The 13,807-nt window shown below is 40.7% G+C and overlaps 1 protein-coding gene across 3 annotated transcripts; it reads right to left on the bottom strand.

The window, feature by feature from the left end:
- Positions 1–248: 248 nt before the first annotated feature.
- On the bottom strand, positions 249–13,438 carry PARK7 (Parkinsonism associated deglycase). Of its 3 annotated transcripts, none has more exons than XM_077837060.1 (7): positions 13,219–13,438; positions 9,210–9,384; positions 7,261–7,362; positions 6,502–6,561; positions 4,802–4,871; positions 2,392–2,478; positions 249–778 (listed from the first exon to the last, which is right to left on the bottom strand). In XM_077837060.1, exons 2-7 carry the CDS (start codon positions 9,297–9,299, stop codon positions 618–620), a joined length of 570 nt encoding a protein of 189 aa, XP_077693186.1. In that variant the 5' UTR covers positions 9,300–9,384; positions 13,219–13,438; the 3' UTR covers positions 249–617. The 3 variants fall into 3 exon arrangements, with proteins under 3 accessions (XP_077693186.1, XP_077693188.1, XP_077693187.1); XM_077837062.1 differs by lacking the exon at positions 13,219–13,438 and adding an exon at positions 12,986–13,191; XM_077837061.1 differs by lacking the exon at positions 13,219–13,438 and adding an exon at positions 12,892–12,992.
- Positions 13,439–13,807: the final 369 nt, after the last annotated feature.

Here is a 13,807-nt window from a genome sequence, read left to right as displayed (position 1 = left end):
ATTTATTTGAGCATAAGCTTTCGTGAGCTGTAGCTCACGAAAGCTTATGCTCAAATAAATTGGTTAGTCTCTAAAGTGCCACAAGTAAACAATTTAATCTGTCATCCATCAGGATGTGACAAGAATTTGCACATATTTCTAGGTTTAAATTTTTATGGAAATTAAGATCACAACATTACTAACCAAACCGGTAAGAAATATTCTGGCATAGTTTCAAAAAATGAAACAAAACACAAGCAGAAATCCACTTTTTAAACCAATTTCCTTTCCTTTTTATTTAAGCAAGCAAACAAGCTTCAGAATCACATGAACAAAAACTATTAAACATAATGCTATTGTTTACATTCACAGACCTTTCTAGTGCAGAAGTTTCATTAGCTACCAGATCCATTTAAGTCAATTTCTTTAAGAACAAAAACCATTAGCTTGTGAATTATTCCAGTTCCTAATATAAGCGTTACTGCTAGTTACATCAAATGTTGTGCTAAAGGAGTTCACCCACAATTAGATTTTATGGAGAAGATAGCTTTTTGATTATTCTTAAGAAGAGACACAAGAAACTTTCCATCTGAGTTTGTGTTCTTCTCCCTCTCCTCCCCTTCATCAAGATTTCTGTACTAATCTTTCAATATAAGAGGAGCCTTCACTTGATCAGCCACCTCCTTCCCCATCAGTATTTCAACAATAGCCAGGCCAAACTCAAAGCTGGTGCCAGGACCACGGCTGGTGAGAAAGTTCCCGTCCTTTTCCACACGGTTTTCAGAGTACTTGTAGTGTTCTTAAAGAGGAAAAACAGAATACAGAAGATGTTCAGGCTGATGCAGCTCATGCACAACTCCAGTAGCAATTTGGCAAATTCTTCCAGATCTGCCATACTGCTCAGTACTGTTAGTCCCAAGTGTTCAAAAATCATGAGTCAGATCCACCAAAACCATGAGATTAAAAAAAAAAAATTATTGTGTTCTCTCTAACTTCTGGCTTTCAAATCTTTAAAGCTTTTCTTTGTTATGAGGCCTAGGATTTTTTTTAAATAAAAGTTGAGACTCTCTCCCAATCACATGCTTATGGTTAGTGCTTTAAGGAAAAAGCCACAATAAAAACCTCACAGTAAACCCCTCCCCTTCTCTCCCAATAGCTGGCAACACTTGTACTGCTAATTAAGACAGTGTGTGCTTCATTAATTAATGCCTGTTGCTTGCAAACCTATCACCTTCTCGTGAAAGCTCTGATGCATTAAACTATGCTTTTAGATACATCTTGGAAATTCATCATATTACACATTAGAAAATGCTACAGTGATTTCCATTGAAATCTACAATCCCTCAAAGGTTCATGTATCCACTTCATACTGTCTGTGAAGGGAATGGCTTTGATACTGCAAGACAGGTGAAAGGGCTGTATATCTTGTATGAGGCCCTTCGCAATAGTAGTGCTAACTCCAGTGCAAAGTCCATATTGAGTGTTGGCATAAAGCAGGTCATCTTTCCAGCATAGGCCATTATTCCTAAAAGCATAGGAATTAGTGGCCATAACTGGCTCCAGGTGAAAACGTGCAACTAAGCCTCACCTTGGAAACGAAATCCCAGTGTTGGAGAAGCCAACAGCTAGTGCCAAATGGAACACTAGAGCCTTACCTGGACCCCATTCTAGGAGGAGGAAGGGACATAGTTCAAATTGACCAGGACTAACTGTACTTAGACAGGACACCAGGTAATATTTTAATCAGTGCTGTATGGATTTGCAACACTAGTCAATAAGGAAAACAAAACAAAAGACTATCCCAGAGTGACACAATTTAAGTTACCCTAAACCAACATATACCCTGATAACAAAGCCCGTCAACACTGAGAAAGATTTACAGTGCCTCTTAATTCTCAGGGTATTTCTAGAAATCACAGAACACCTCTATAAACATGATGTTAGGGGATTTTCAAGCTCCCTCTGGGAAAGAAGTGGTGGATACCCTTCCCATCTTCATATTTCCCCTTTTCTGCTACACTCTCCTCCCCTCCTTCCATTTAGTGGTGAGAAAGTGCAATGAGAAATGTGCATGACATGCCTTCCCCAAATCACAGCAGTTTGCTACATGAGAAAAATATCACTGTTGACAGCTTGGTTTTCTGGAAGGTAAGAAGGGAACCATTTTAGTTTGGTTGCTGGGTTTTTTTAAGTAAGAATTCAGAAAGGGGAGAGCTGGCAGGCCTCAAGTAGGAGAGGAAAATGGTCCTAACAGTGTTTTGTTGAGGCCACCTCCACTCCACCCCCCCCCTTCTTTCTGGCGAGTGGTAATACTGAAGGGCACAGGTCCGTGGATCCATTTCCTCCATAGTATTCAGGACAGATAAATGCTAAGTTTAACACATCCATTTGCCTTTTAATATTTATACCTACCTCCATTCATCATTTTATCTTTGGCCAAAGGGTGTGTCGTAACTTTCCTCCCAAACCCTATCCCATGTGCCAGCAGGGCAGTGGGACCTGCAAGTAATACAAAGTGAGCCTGTCACTAGTGTAAACTCCATTGGAGACAGGTACTTTTTAACAAACATTCAAAGAATGAGCCTCACAAAAGCCTAGGAGAGGCCTAGCATGGATGCATACACAGTCTAAGCCCACATGAGAACTATAGAAGAATAAATGCAAGGCCCCAACAGAGAAACCACAGGTACATGGTGTCCTACATTTCCTTTAAACAAAATCAATCCTCCAGGGGAGAGAACGTACATCAAAAACCAGAAAGTTATTTAGTTCTAAATCTTTGAATAAAAACTATTGTCTTGCAGATTAAGTGATCACTGTACTTGATTCCCATCTTCTACAACAAGTCAGTCATACTGCTAGGATATCTGCTTAAATTGGGGGAAAGAGGCAGAATATGACACTGAACAGAGAGCTGCTAACAAGGATTAATTACAAATATTCTGGGGAAAACCTCACAGTTGACAGTCAACTGTGTGCCAAGTGCCCAAGGAAGGGTATTAACATACAATATCTTAGCCAAATCATGGGCTAGGAGCTGTAACTTTTTTATTTGTAATAACAGCATTTAGAGGAGATAACACTTCCCATTTGAACTGAATTGAGGAAGGAATGTAGCAGAAAGTTATATAACAAATGACCTAGAAAAAACCATTATGGGAATTCCAGAAAATAAGATTTACCAGTTTCTGTGTATTGTTCAAGTTTGACTCATGGGCCAGTTCCAGGAAAGAAGCAACTTGTGTTATTCAGCTAGAAGTTTGCTTTGCAAACAGTTATAATTAAATCAGTGACTCTTTTCAAGTGAACTTCCATTATTATGAATGGTGTCCTTTACAGAACTGTTGAAAATTCATCTTGATTGTTTATAGCAAAAGCAGGAGGATAAATAGAAAACTACTGTCCCCCAAGTGTGAGGAAATTCAGAACTTTGCAGGTACCTGGGATAAGCCATCAGATAAATCTAGTGATAGCAAATTAAAATGACATTCTGTACTTCCACAGCACTCAAAAGAACAAAGACATGTCAGAAACAAAAGTGAAAGAGGCATTCCAAAAATGCCTATGACTAGACTAAATAAATACATTTTATACATGTCAATGGGCAGAAGGAAGTCACTCATGAAAGCCTTTTCCCAACCACTGCTTCATCTAGAGTCGAACTAGTAGAGCTGGCACTTGCTTATATTACTTTTCATACCTCAGACACCTCAAAGCACTTTATAAAGCAATGAATAAGATACCTGGTCATGCAGTCTGTCTAGGAGCCAAGCCAGGCAAGAATAATTCTCGTTACCACTGCCATGTGGATGAGGAATGGTGAACCTGTAATCTTATATTTACAATTTTTCCTCCAAAGCTAAAGGGCAACAGAGGGCCACATTACTTTATGTCTGAGAAATTTATATTGACGGCGTACTGCCAGCACATAGCTCCTGGCAGAGAGACTGCTAGTGTAAGCATGTATTTTATAGAACACCCTAGTATATTGCTAGGGCCTTACCAAATTCATGGTCCATTTTGGTCAATTTCATGGTCATAGGATTTTTAAAAGAATCATAAGTTTCTCGATTTCAGGTATTGAAATCTGAAGGTTCATGGTGTTGTAACTGTAGAGGTCCTGACCCAAGAAAGGTGTTGTGGGGAGGGTACAAGGTTATTGTAGGGGTGTCATGGCATTGCCACCCTTACTTCTGTGCTGCTGCTGGTGGGGGTGCTTTCTTCAGAGCTCAGCAGCCAGACAGCAGCGACTGCTGGCTGGGAGCCCAGCTCTGAAGGCAAAGCCGCTGCCAGCAGCAGTGCAGAAGTAAGGGTGGCATGGTATAGTATTGCAACTCTTACTTCTGTGCTTCTGCTGGCATGGCACAGCCTTCAGAGCTAGGTGCCTGGCAGTAGCTGCCCCTCTCTGACTATCCAACTCTGAAGGCAGTGCAAAAGTAAAGCTGACAATACCATGACCCCCCCTAAAATAACCTTGCAACTCCCCCGTGATCTGCTTTTGGGTTGGGACCCCCAGTTTGAGAAACACTGGTTTCCCCCATGAAAGTATAGGGTAAAAAGTACACAAATGACCATATTTCATGGCTGTGATGAGTTTTTCACGGCCGCGAATTTGGTAGGGCCCTATATATTGCGTTTCACTTTGTTAGATTATAGCTCCTCTCCCCCCTCCATTTGAACTCTATGCATGTTACATTTTACTCTTGCTACTGAGCTATTGGGACACAACAGTACTGAAAGAGTTTTCTAAAGTAGGTAGTTACCCAGACAGTCCTTTAAAGCAGCCAAGTAGGTTACAATACAAGATAGTTCATTACTGTACCTGCACAAATAGCAGCAATTAGGCCTTTTCTGTTCTCCTGGTCCACTAAAATGTCTTTCACGGCAGGAGACTGCACAAAGAAATAATATTACATTAAGGAATTATTTAAAAAAAAAAAAAAAAACCACCCACAAATCATGCTGCACGATCTGTAATACATACAAAAAATAGTTAATTATGTAGAGAAAGTAGATCAGGAATTTTTAGTGTTATGAGACAGGGAACAGTCAATCAAAAGCTGGAAAATTCAAAACCAATAAAGGAAATACTTTTTCACACAACATGTGATTGAACTTTTGCCACAGAAAGTAGCTGAAGCCAAGAACTCAAAATGATTCAAAATGAGACTGGATATTAAGAATATCCAGAGTTATCAACATAAGGAACATTTTGGAAGTTATAGTATACTTCATGCTTCAGGGCTTAAGCCAATTGTTATCTAGGAGAGACAACGAGACCAATTTGCTGGGTTAAATTATTCCATATCTGCTTAATGAGGGTTTTTATTAGGGCTGTCTAGTGATTAAAAAAATTAATTGCTATTAATTGTACTGTTAAACAATAATAGAATACCATTTAAGTATTTTTGGATGTTTTCTACATTTTCAAATATATGGATTTCATTACAACAAAGAACAGAGTACAGGGCTCACTTTATTTTTTATTATAAATATTTGTGCTGTAAAAAAAACAAAAACAAAAAAAGTATTTTTCAATTCACTTCATACAAGTACTGTAGTGCAATCTCTATCATGAAAGTTGAATGTACAAATGTAGAATTATGTACAAAAAATAACTGCACTCAAAAATAAAATATAAAACTTTAGAGCCTACAAGTCCACTCAGTTCTACTTCTTGATCAGCCAATCGCTCAGACAAACAAGTTTGTTTACATTTGCAGGAGCTAATGCTTCACCTGAAAAGTGAGAACAGGCACTCACATGGCACTGTTGTAGCCGGCGTTGCAAGATATTTACATGCCAGATAGGCTAAAGATTCATATGTCCCTTCATGCCCCACCATTCCAGAGGACATGCATCCATGCTGATGTTGGGTTCTACTAGAGAACAATCCAAAGCAGAGTGCAGATCAACGCATGTTCACTTTCATCTGAGGCAGATGCAAGTATTTGTAATAAAAATAATAATATAATGTGAGCACTGTACACTTTGTATTCTGTGTTGTAATTGAAATCAATATATTTGAAAATGTAGAAAAACATTCAATATATTTCAATTAGTATTCTATTATTTAGCAGTGCAATTAATAATATTAATAGAGATTTTTTTTTTTTTAAGTTAAATTGCGTGAGTTAACTGCGATTAATTGACAGCCTTAGTCTTTATGCCTTCCACTAAAAGAGATGCTACTGGCCATTGCTAGACAGGATACCGGACTAGATGAACCTTAAATTGGATTCAGTATGGCAATTCCTAATTTCTTATGGCATCAAAATACTTTATATCCTGTTCAATAATCATGTACGACAACATGTTAAATCTCCATACTACAAGTTATAACAGAGTACTTCCCCATTGTTACACTGGATAACTCTGGCTAAGACTGCAGCTGCACAGCTTACTGTGTTTTTTTGTTTTTGTTTTTAATTAGATGTTGGGTTGAATTTGCTGCAGTAGCAGGAGAATAAGCAACACTTACAGATATATGGGCAGGCCTGTGAATTATCTTCATGATTTTACCTCTGACAAATTTTGAGCTCCTAGGTTACCACCTGGCAGGACCACCACATCATACGGCCCCTAAACAAAGAAAGAAATGCTTACTTAGCAGAATTCTACAGAAGAGGAGCATGCACGTTCACTCAGGGGAGTTTGTCTTTATGACTGTTAAAACATACTAAAATGAGAAGCAGAGGAATTCTACCTTTTCTGCTTCTGAAAGGCTCTTTACTCAAAACGAAGTCTGATGAGCGACCAAAATATTTCACTTAAATGGAGCTACTAGAAAAACACTGTTTCGTTTTCCATATATCAGGCCAAGAACTGCTGGAGAAACTCGATTTGAGACAAACTTTGCCTACACAATAAGTCTTTGTGGATGGGGAGTTTAGTGCTCCAGAGTGTGATTGGCAGCTCTGCAATGTGCTAATAGGTGCTATGCTGCAAAGCTCCCTAAGCAGCACTTCCTTCCTGAACAGAAACTTTCTTTTGTTCCAAATTATGTTATTTTGTCAGAGAGTCTGGGTAACATGTACAGTAAAGCTCGGAGTTAAACATTTTACCAAGTCAAATACCTGGACAGAATGTTAAAAATTGTGCAAAACTAAGATACTGTGTTGCAGGACAACACTAGAAGGGAGAGAATTAAATTATGTGCCTCTGGGTTTGTGCAGTGCTGCTACGATCAGTCAAACTGGGCGTTACTAATAACCTTCCAAGTCCACTGCTAATCTGTGAAGAAGGTCCTGTAAAGCATTATGCTAAGTCAGTATGACAAACCTCTTTTCTGGCATCTTCTAGACTGGCATCAGGACAAATGAAGACATCTCGGCTACACTGCACTGGATCTTTTCCTGTTAAGCCTGCAATAATCACCTTGATCTGACAGAAAAACAGACACCATTACAACAGCAAAATGCTCTGCTTTAAGGGGGTGCAGATGACAATTCTGAAGTAGTATGCAGAGGTATATTTTGTTTAAAAGATTATTTAAACCAAGCAATAGTAAAAGCTGTAGAGAATCAGACTAAAACCAAAGGTTTCCCACCTCAAAAGTAAAATTAGATGAGAAGTACCTGCAGTAAGATTAGTTATTTGAATCTGGAAAGTCTAACAGCTGTATCACATAATCCAGCATTCCACAGGTTTCTAGATTAAAGTAGTGTCAGATTAAGCAGGCCTGCTAAATGATCCATTAACTTTTTGGTCCTGGTTCACAGGACACTCTCTAAATCAGTTTATTCAGCTCCAGACTCTCAGCTACTTGGTCACAGTTCCACAGATGTGCACAGCACCCTATAGGGAAAAATAAGGAAAGATCTGTGCTCTAAGGAGCACCAGCACAAGGGAGTGAACAAATTAATGGGATGAAAAAGAAGGGGAGAGGTAGCATTTTATTTTGGCTGTTTCATGTGCACAGACTTGAGGTTCTGGTCATTTAAATTCTCACTTTGCAGTTTTGGTTTTTTTAAATCTTATTTATCACTCTTGCACCTGATCAAGATTGGATTATTGCCTATACTTGCAGGTGCACAAGTGATAAATAGGGAGCACTCTACAGGTGGTAAGTGAGAGACTGCTAGCTGAAAGCAGAGCTTCAAGGAGAGATCTGAGTGAAATAATCAAGGTCATTAGCTTGATGAATACAAAGGGGTCTAGTCTTCCTAAGAAAAAAGAAAACTCTCTCCACTAACACAGGAGTTGCACATATTTTGAGAGGATGATAGATACCTAAATATCGGCCCTAGTCACTACTAGGTTCACAGCGTAAATGTGTTTACATTGTTTGGAACACATCCACTTTAATATGGCTAAATGTAAATGTATACATCTAGGAACGAAGAATGTGGCCATACTTACACAATGGGGGACTCCAACCTGGGAAGCAGTGACTCTGAAAAAGATTTTGGAGCTATGGTGGATAATCCCACCCAGTGCAATGCTGCGGTCAAAAGGGTTAATGCAATCTTTGGATGCACAAACAGGGAAATCTTGAGTAGGAGTAGAGAGGTTATTTTACAACTGTATTTGGCACTGCTATGACCATTGCTGGAATACTGCGTCCAGTTCTAGTGTCCACAATTCAAGAAGGATGTTGATAAATTGGAGAGGGCTCAGAGTGAACCCACAAGAAAAATTAAAGGATTAGAAAAAATGCCTTATAGCGATAAATAGATTGAGCTACTTGAATCTATCTTAACAAAGAGAAGATTAAGGTGTGACTTGATTGAAATCTGTAAGTACCTACTTGGGAAAAAAAATCTGATAATGGGCTCTTCAATCTATCAGAGAAAGATAGAACACAATCCAATATCTGGAAGGTGGAGCTAGTCAGATTCAGATTGATATATATTTACACCTTACTTCCAATGAGAATAATTCACCACAACCCTTGGTAAATTGTTCCCTTGGTAAATTTACCCTTGGTAAATGGTTGAATCTCCATCACTGACAATTTCTAAATCAAGATTGGATGCTTTTTCTAACAGGTATGTTTTGGCCTATTGAATCTATGAATTCATATTCTGCAGCAATGAGTACTTGTTTGTATGAGTGAGCATCTGTCTTTCAAACCACAAATAAAAGGGCCCAGTTGCATGTTCATCCAGGAGCCTATTGAATAAAACAATCTCTCCATCACTGAGGATTGATTCAAGGTGAGAATACTTGGTAAATATCTTTTGTTTTAACAAATGGTCATAAAAAGTTCTAGTGGTTATCATACTCACTCCAGCCCTTCTCATAACATCAGCGGGGATAACAGTTTCCATCTCCTCTGCTCCTTTAGCCAGAATCACTAAGGCTCTTTTTGAGACCATGTTTTAACAGCTTTAAGGTGTACTTCTGATTTTCACTGGACCCCACCGCTACACTGAAGCTTCCACAGCCCACAAAGCAAAGAGTCTGCTCGAGGAACAAAGAGAGACTGTTAGAGGGTGAATCCCCTAGATCAGAGGTTCTCAACCTTTTTCTTTCTGAGCATGCCCCCCTCCTCCAACATGCTATAAAAACTCCACAGCCCACCTGTGCCACAATAACTGGTTTTCTGCATATAAAAGCCAGGGCCAGTGTTAGGGGGTAACAAGCAGGGCAATTGCTAAGGGCCCCATGCTACAGGGCCCCCCACAAAGCTACATTGTTCAGGCTTCGGCTACCAGTCCAGGTGGCAGGGCTCAGGGACCTGGGCTTCAGCTTTCTCCCCTGGACCCCAGCGACTTTGGAGGCCCCCTGAAACCTGCTCGAGGCCCCCTAGTTGAGAACCACTGCCCTAGACTTCCTCATGTGGTGGCGATTGATTTTTGTAATAAGCCATTATTTCTACCATACTGCATCATAAGAAATTTATGAAGGACCTAGATCATTTTGTTTCTAACAGATTATTTACAATAAAAGCCTCTTCTGAGCGGGGCAATTCTTGTGCCTTATTCAAATGTTGCCCAATAGCGAAATGCACCACAGAATAGTACTGTTTTGCACTTCTGTACCATGTTTAATTGAAAAGATCTCAAAACAGTCACAATGCTGTGAATTATGCCACCACTATTTTACAAGAGAAACTAAGGCACAGAAGGGTTAAACAACTTGTCCAATGGGATACAGTGCATCAGTCCAGAGTTGGGAAGAGAAGCCTGGTCTAATTAAAAATGTTACACAATATATATTTGCCAGTGTTAATATTTAAGGTGAACATCAGATTTGCTTTCAGAGTGCACACCCACACTGATGGGGAGAGAGATTATTGACTCCCACCTGAAGTCTTGTTTACAACTCTTATTAGAAGGGTTTAAACTAGATTTTAAACCCATATTTGGTATTTAGTTTCTGGACAGCTGATGCAGGAGGAGTTTCCTCTGATTTGTAACGATTCTACCCATGTCTTCACATGTTTGATTCATATATTTTCTGGCATTTCCCAATCTCTGTGGGGAAGAGGGTGGGGAAACTGCCCTGAAGTGACTGAATAGAACAAAGGAAGATTCTTTTTAAAAGTGAGTCTCCGAAATAGATATTTAAGACTAAATGTGCAGAAGATTTTCAAGAGAATTTAAATGAAGACTATTAAGTAGAACTAATCTTGTGGCTTCAGCACATAAACTACATATTAAATTCATGTTTATGGTGACAAATCTTTTGTTAAACACAACTTACAAGTGACTTTTGGGTCATCAGAAAGATGGCAACATTGATGACCACTGGGAATGGAGGCATTTCACAACTCACCCACTCTGTTTAGCAGGGAGTTTTTTCCAGTAAGGGGGTTTCCACCCAAAAATGCACATGCAGTTTGGGCATTCTTTATAAGAAAAAAATGTTAGACACAGTCACCCAGACAAATTTGGAGGTTGGGGGAATAGGATTTGTTAAACTTAATTTTATTGTTCTCTGCTTTGCTCTGTTTCTTCAGCAGTAGCAGCAGCAGCGATTAGTGAGCAACAAGCCATTTTCTGTACACATTCACAAAAGACGTGGCCAAAGAACTGCCTTTTCCTCCACTCTGCTATGGACTTAACTACCATTACATCTTTGCACAGGAGCCTATAAAAATACTTTTTAAAAGACACATTGCATACTTCTGCTATGGAATTCACTATCACAAGATACCACTGAGGCCAACAGTTTATGCATATAAACGGATCTAAAAAATATTCTACTAAAGAATGGTCGGTTACAATAGACAGAATAAGAGGGATATAAAACCTTCCTGTTTCAGGGCATAAACCAGCCACCAGTGGATGGGATTAAGAAAAAGCTTCCCCTATAGGCAGATTTAGGGAATAACTTTCCACTGCATCTTCCTCTGAAGTATGTGGTAACCAGCCACTGTCAAGAGACATGATACTAAACTACAGTAAATTGACCTCTGGTCTAATTTAGTATAGAAAATCCTAATTTATTACGGAGTTTTATCTTCTGCCAATTAAGTACCAAATCCACTAAGCAAGTAAATTGACTCATGTAGTCATAGCAAGAACTTCCAGTCACTGTGTGACTAAGGGAGTACTAAAATAAAAGAGCTGATAGTTTTCTTCAAAAGATCCACAAGAATCTGCAAAACTCATTTTCACAAGAAATTGGCTAGCTAATAACAAACAGGTTGAAGAGATGTCAAGCATGGTTCATGTATATATACTACTTAAATATGGAAGCTGTACACATTTTGTTTGTATTCCTCCTCTCTGCCCTTTATAAATTTTTTATCTTCAGAGACTGTAAATTCTTTGGAGTAAACTCTATGTCCTCCTCTGTGGGCATTTGTGTACAGTGCCAAGCACATTGTGGGTGCTACCAGAATAAAAACAGTAATTATTCATGTAGATTGCAGAGCCAAGTTACTCAGAACAAGTCCTTGATTTAGCACAGGGGTGGGCAAACTATGGCCTGGGGGCCACATCCAGCCCTTCAGGCATTTTAATCAGGCCCTCATGCTCCAGCCGGGGAGTGGGGTCTGGAGCTTCCCCTGCTCCGTGCATGCTGTGGCCAGTGGGAGCTGCAGGGGTGGCAGCTGCAGGGATGGTGCCTGCAGACAGGGCAGCCTGCAGAGCTGCCTGGCCACACCTCCGCATAGGAGCCAGAAGGGGGATGTGCCACTGCTTCTGGGAGCTGCTTGAGATATGCACCGTCCAGAGCCGGCACCCCTCCCACGCCCCAACCCCCTGCCCCAGTCCTGATCCCCTCCCACCCTCTGAACCCCTCAGTCCCAGCCCAGAGCCCCCTCCTGCACCCCCACCCCAGAGCCTGCACCCCGAGCCGGAGCTCTCACCCCATCCCACACTCCAACCCCCAATTTCGTGAGCATTCATGGCCCCCCATATAATTTCCATACCCAGGTGTGCCCCTCAGGCCAAAAAGTTTGCCCATCCCTGATTTAGCAGGTTGACTATGCATGGCAAATAAATCTCCTATTATGCAGCTCTGTCTGTAGTCTCATGGTGCCAATTTTGTGCAGGCACCTCCTACTATTCCAGTGGCAGCCAGTAAGTTAAGATCATCCTCCCTATATGGGTAAATGCACATTTCTGGGACCAATGACTGCTGACAGATGCAAATAGGAAAGGCAGCCCATGGAAAGCTGGGGACAAGATGGTGTCCTTTTAAGGCACTAACCCAAATGCAGAAAGGAAAAATACTATACATGAGCCAGAAAATAAATATATTTTAATGGCTTATGAACTCAGCCAAGCTCGACTGAATATCTGTGTCCCAACAGCTATTTTTAAATTTAGGGGATGGGGCATTTGAATGCACAAGATTATTTTTTCAGAATTTATAAATAAAAAATAGGAAGAGGAATAGCACAAAATTATACTGCAGAGTGATCAAGACCACAGTGCCAGCAAGAAGAGACATTAAAGAGATTTGTAGCCACAGGCGTGCGGATGAAACTACAGACGAGTCAGACCCTGAACCTACATGGGCACACGCAGGCAAGGACGGCTGTTTGTAATCAGCCTGCGCCCTCCATCAGACCCCAGGCACATCCCTGCTATTTCAGACTCCAGAATACCCTTAGCAGCCTGGGTTACGGCTCGCACCCCGGCGTCCCAGCAGGCTACGTTCGCCCGCCTCACTCCCAGCCTGTCGGACGCGCTGGGCCTGCAGCGGCTCCGCTTTGCAGGGCAGCGGCTCGCTGACAATCAATGCGGCAAAAACGCTGATATTCATGGGGAAGAAAACCAAGGCAAAGCTCCAGCCCAGCCGGGAACCCTGGAAGCCCGCAACCCCCAAGCAGCTCCTTACCTATGGGGCGGGCAGGCGGGCAGAAGGAACCTGCTTCCATCCTGGAGGGGCCTTTTATTGGCCGCAGGAAGCATGCTGATGTCACGGGCTTTGCAGGCTGGCTGTTGCTATTTCACATGCCTTCAGACCTTCCTCTTTTTTGTCGTGCTCGGACAGATGCATTTGATAACTTAGCATTTTGCTTTAAAATAGTACAATACAGGTAATTTCTGCTTTTTAGTACTCTGTCCTCCCTCCAGGATAAATGGAACAGTCCTACACAGCCCCCTGAAGTACACGCCCTTCTTGTTAACCCATTTCTTGCCAAAACACAGCACGAAGGAAAGTAAGTAATAAGGAAACCTGACTTTTAAGTACTAAACGCTTCCAAGTCACCAATATTTCCATGTAAAAGAATCAAAACGAGTGCCTGAAAAAAAGTAGAAGATTACACCTAGAGAAGAAACTGGCTGTGAAGAAAAGAAAGGACAAATTTGGCACAAGGAATGAAAATGTTTCACCCCTTTGCTCAGAATTGAGGAGGCATTTTACTGTTGCTGATATCAGTTACAATTATGTCAGGGTTTGGAAATACTCTTTCCCTAATGAT

This window comes from Eretmochelys imbricata, chromosome 18, assembly GCF_965152235.1.
Source record: "Eretmochelys imbricata isolate rEreImb1 chromosome 18, rEreImb1.hap1, whole genome shotgun sequence".
NCBI lineage: Eukaryota > Metazoa > Chordata > Testudines > Cheloniidae > Eretmochelys > Eretmochelys imbricata.
The sequence above is the reverse complement of the archived record's forward strand: the minus strand, read 5'-3'. Positions and strand labels throughout refer to the sequence as shown.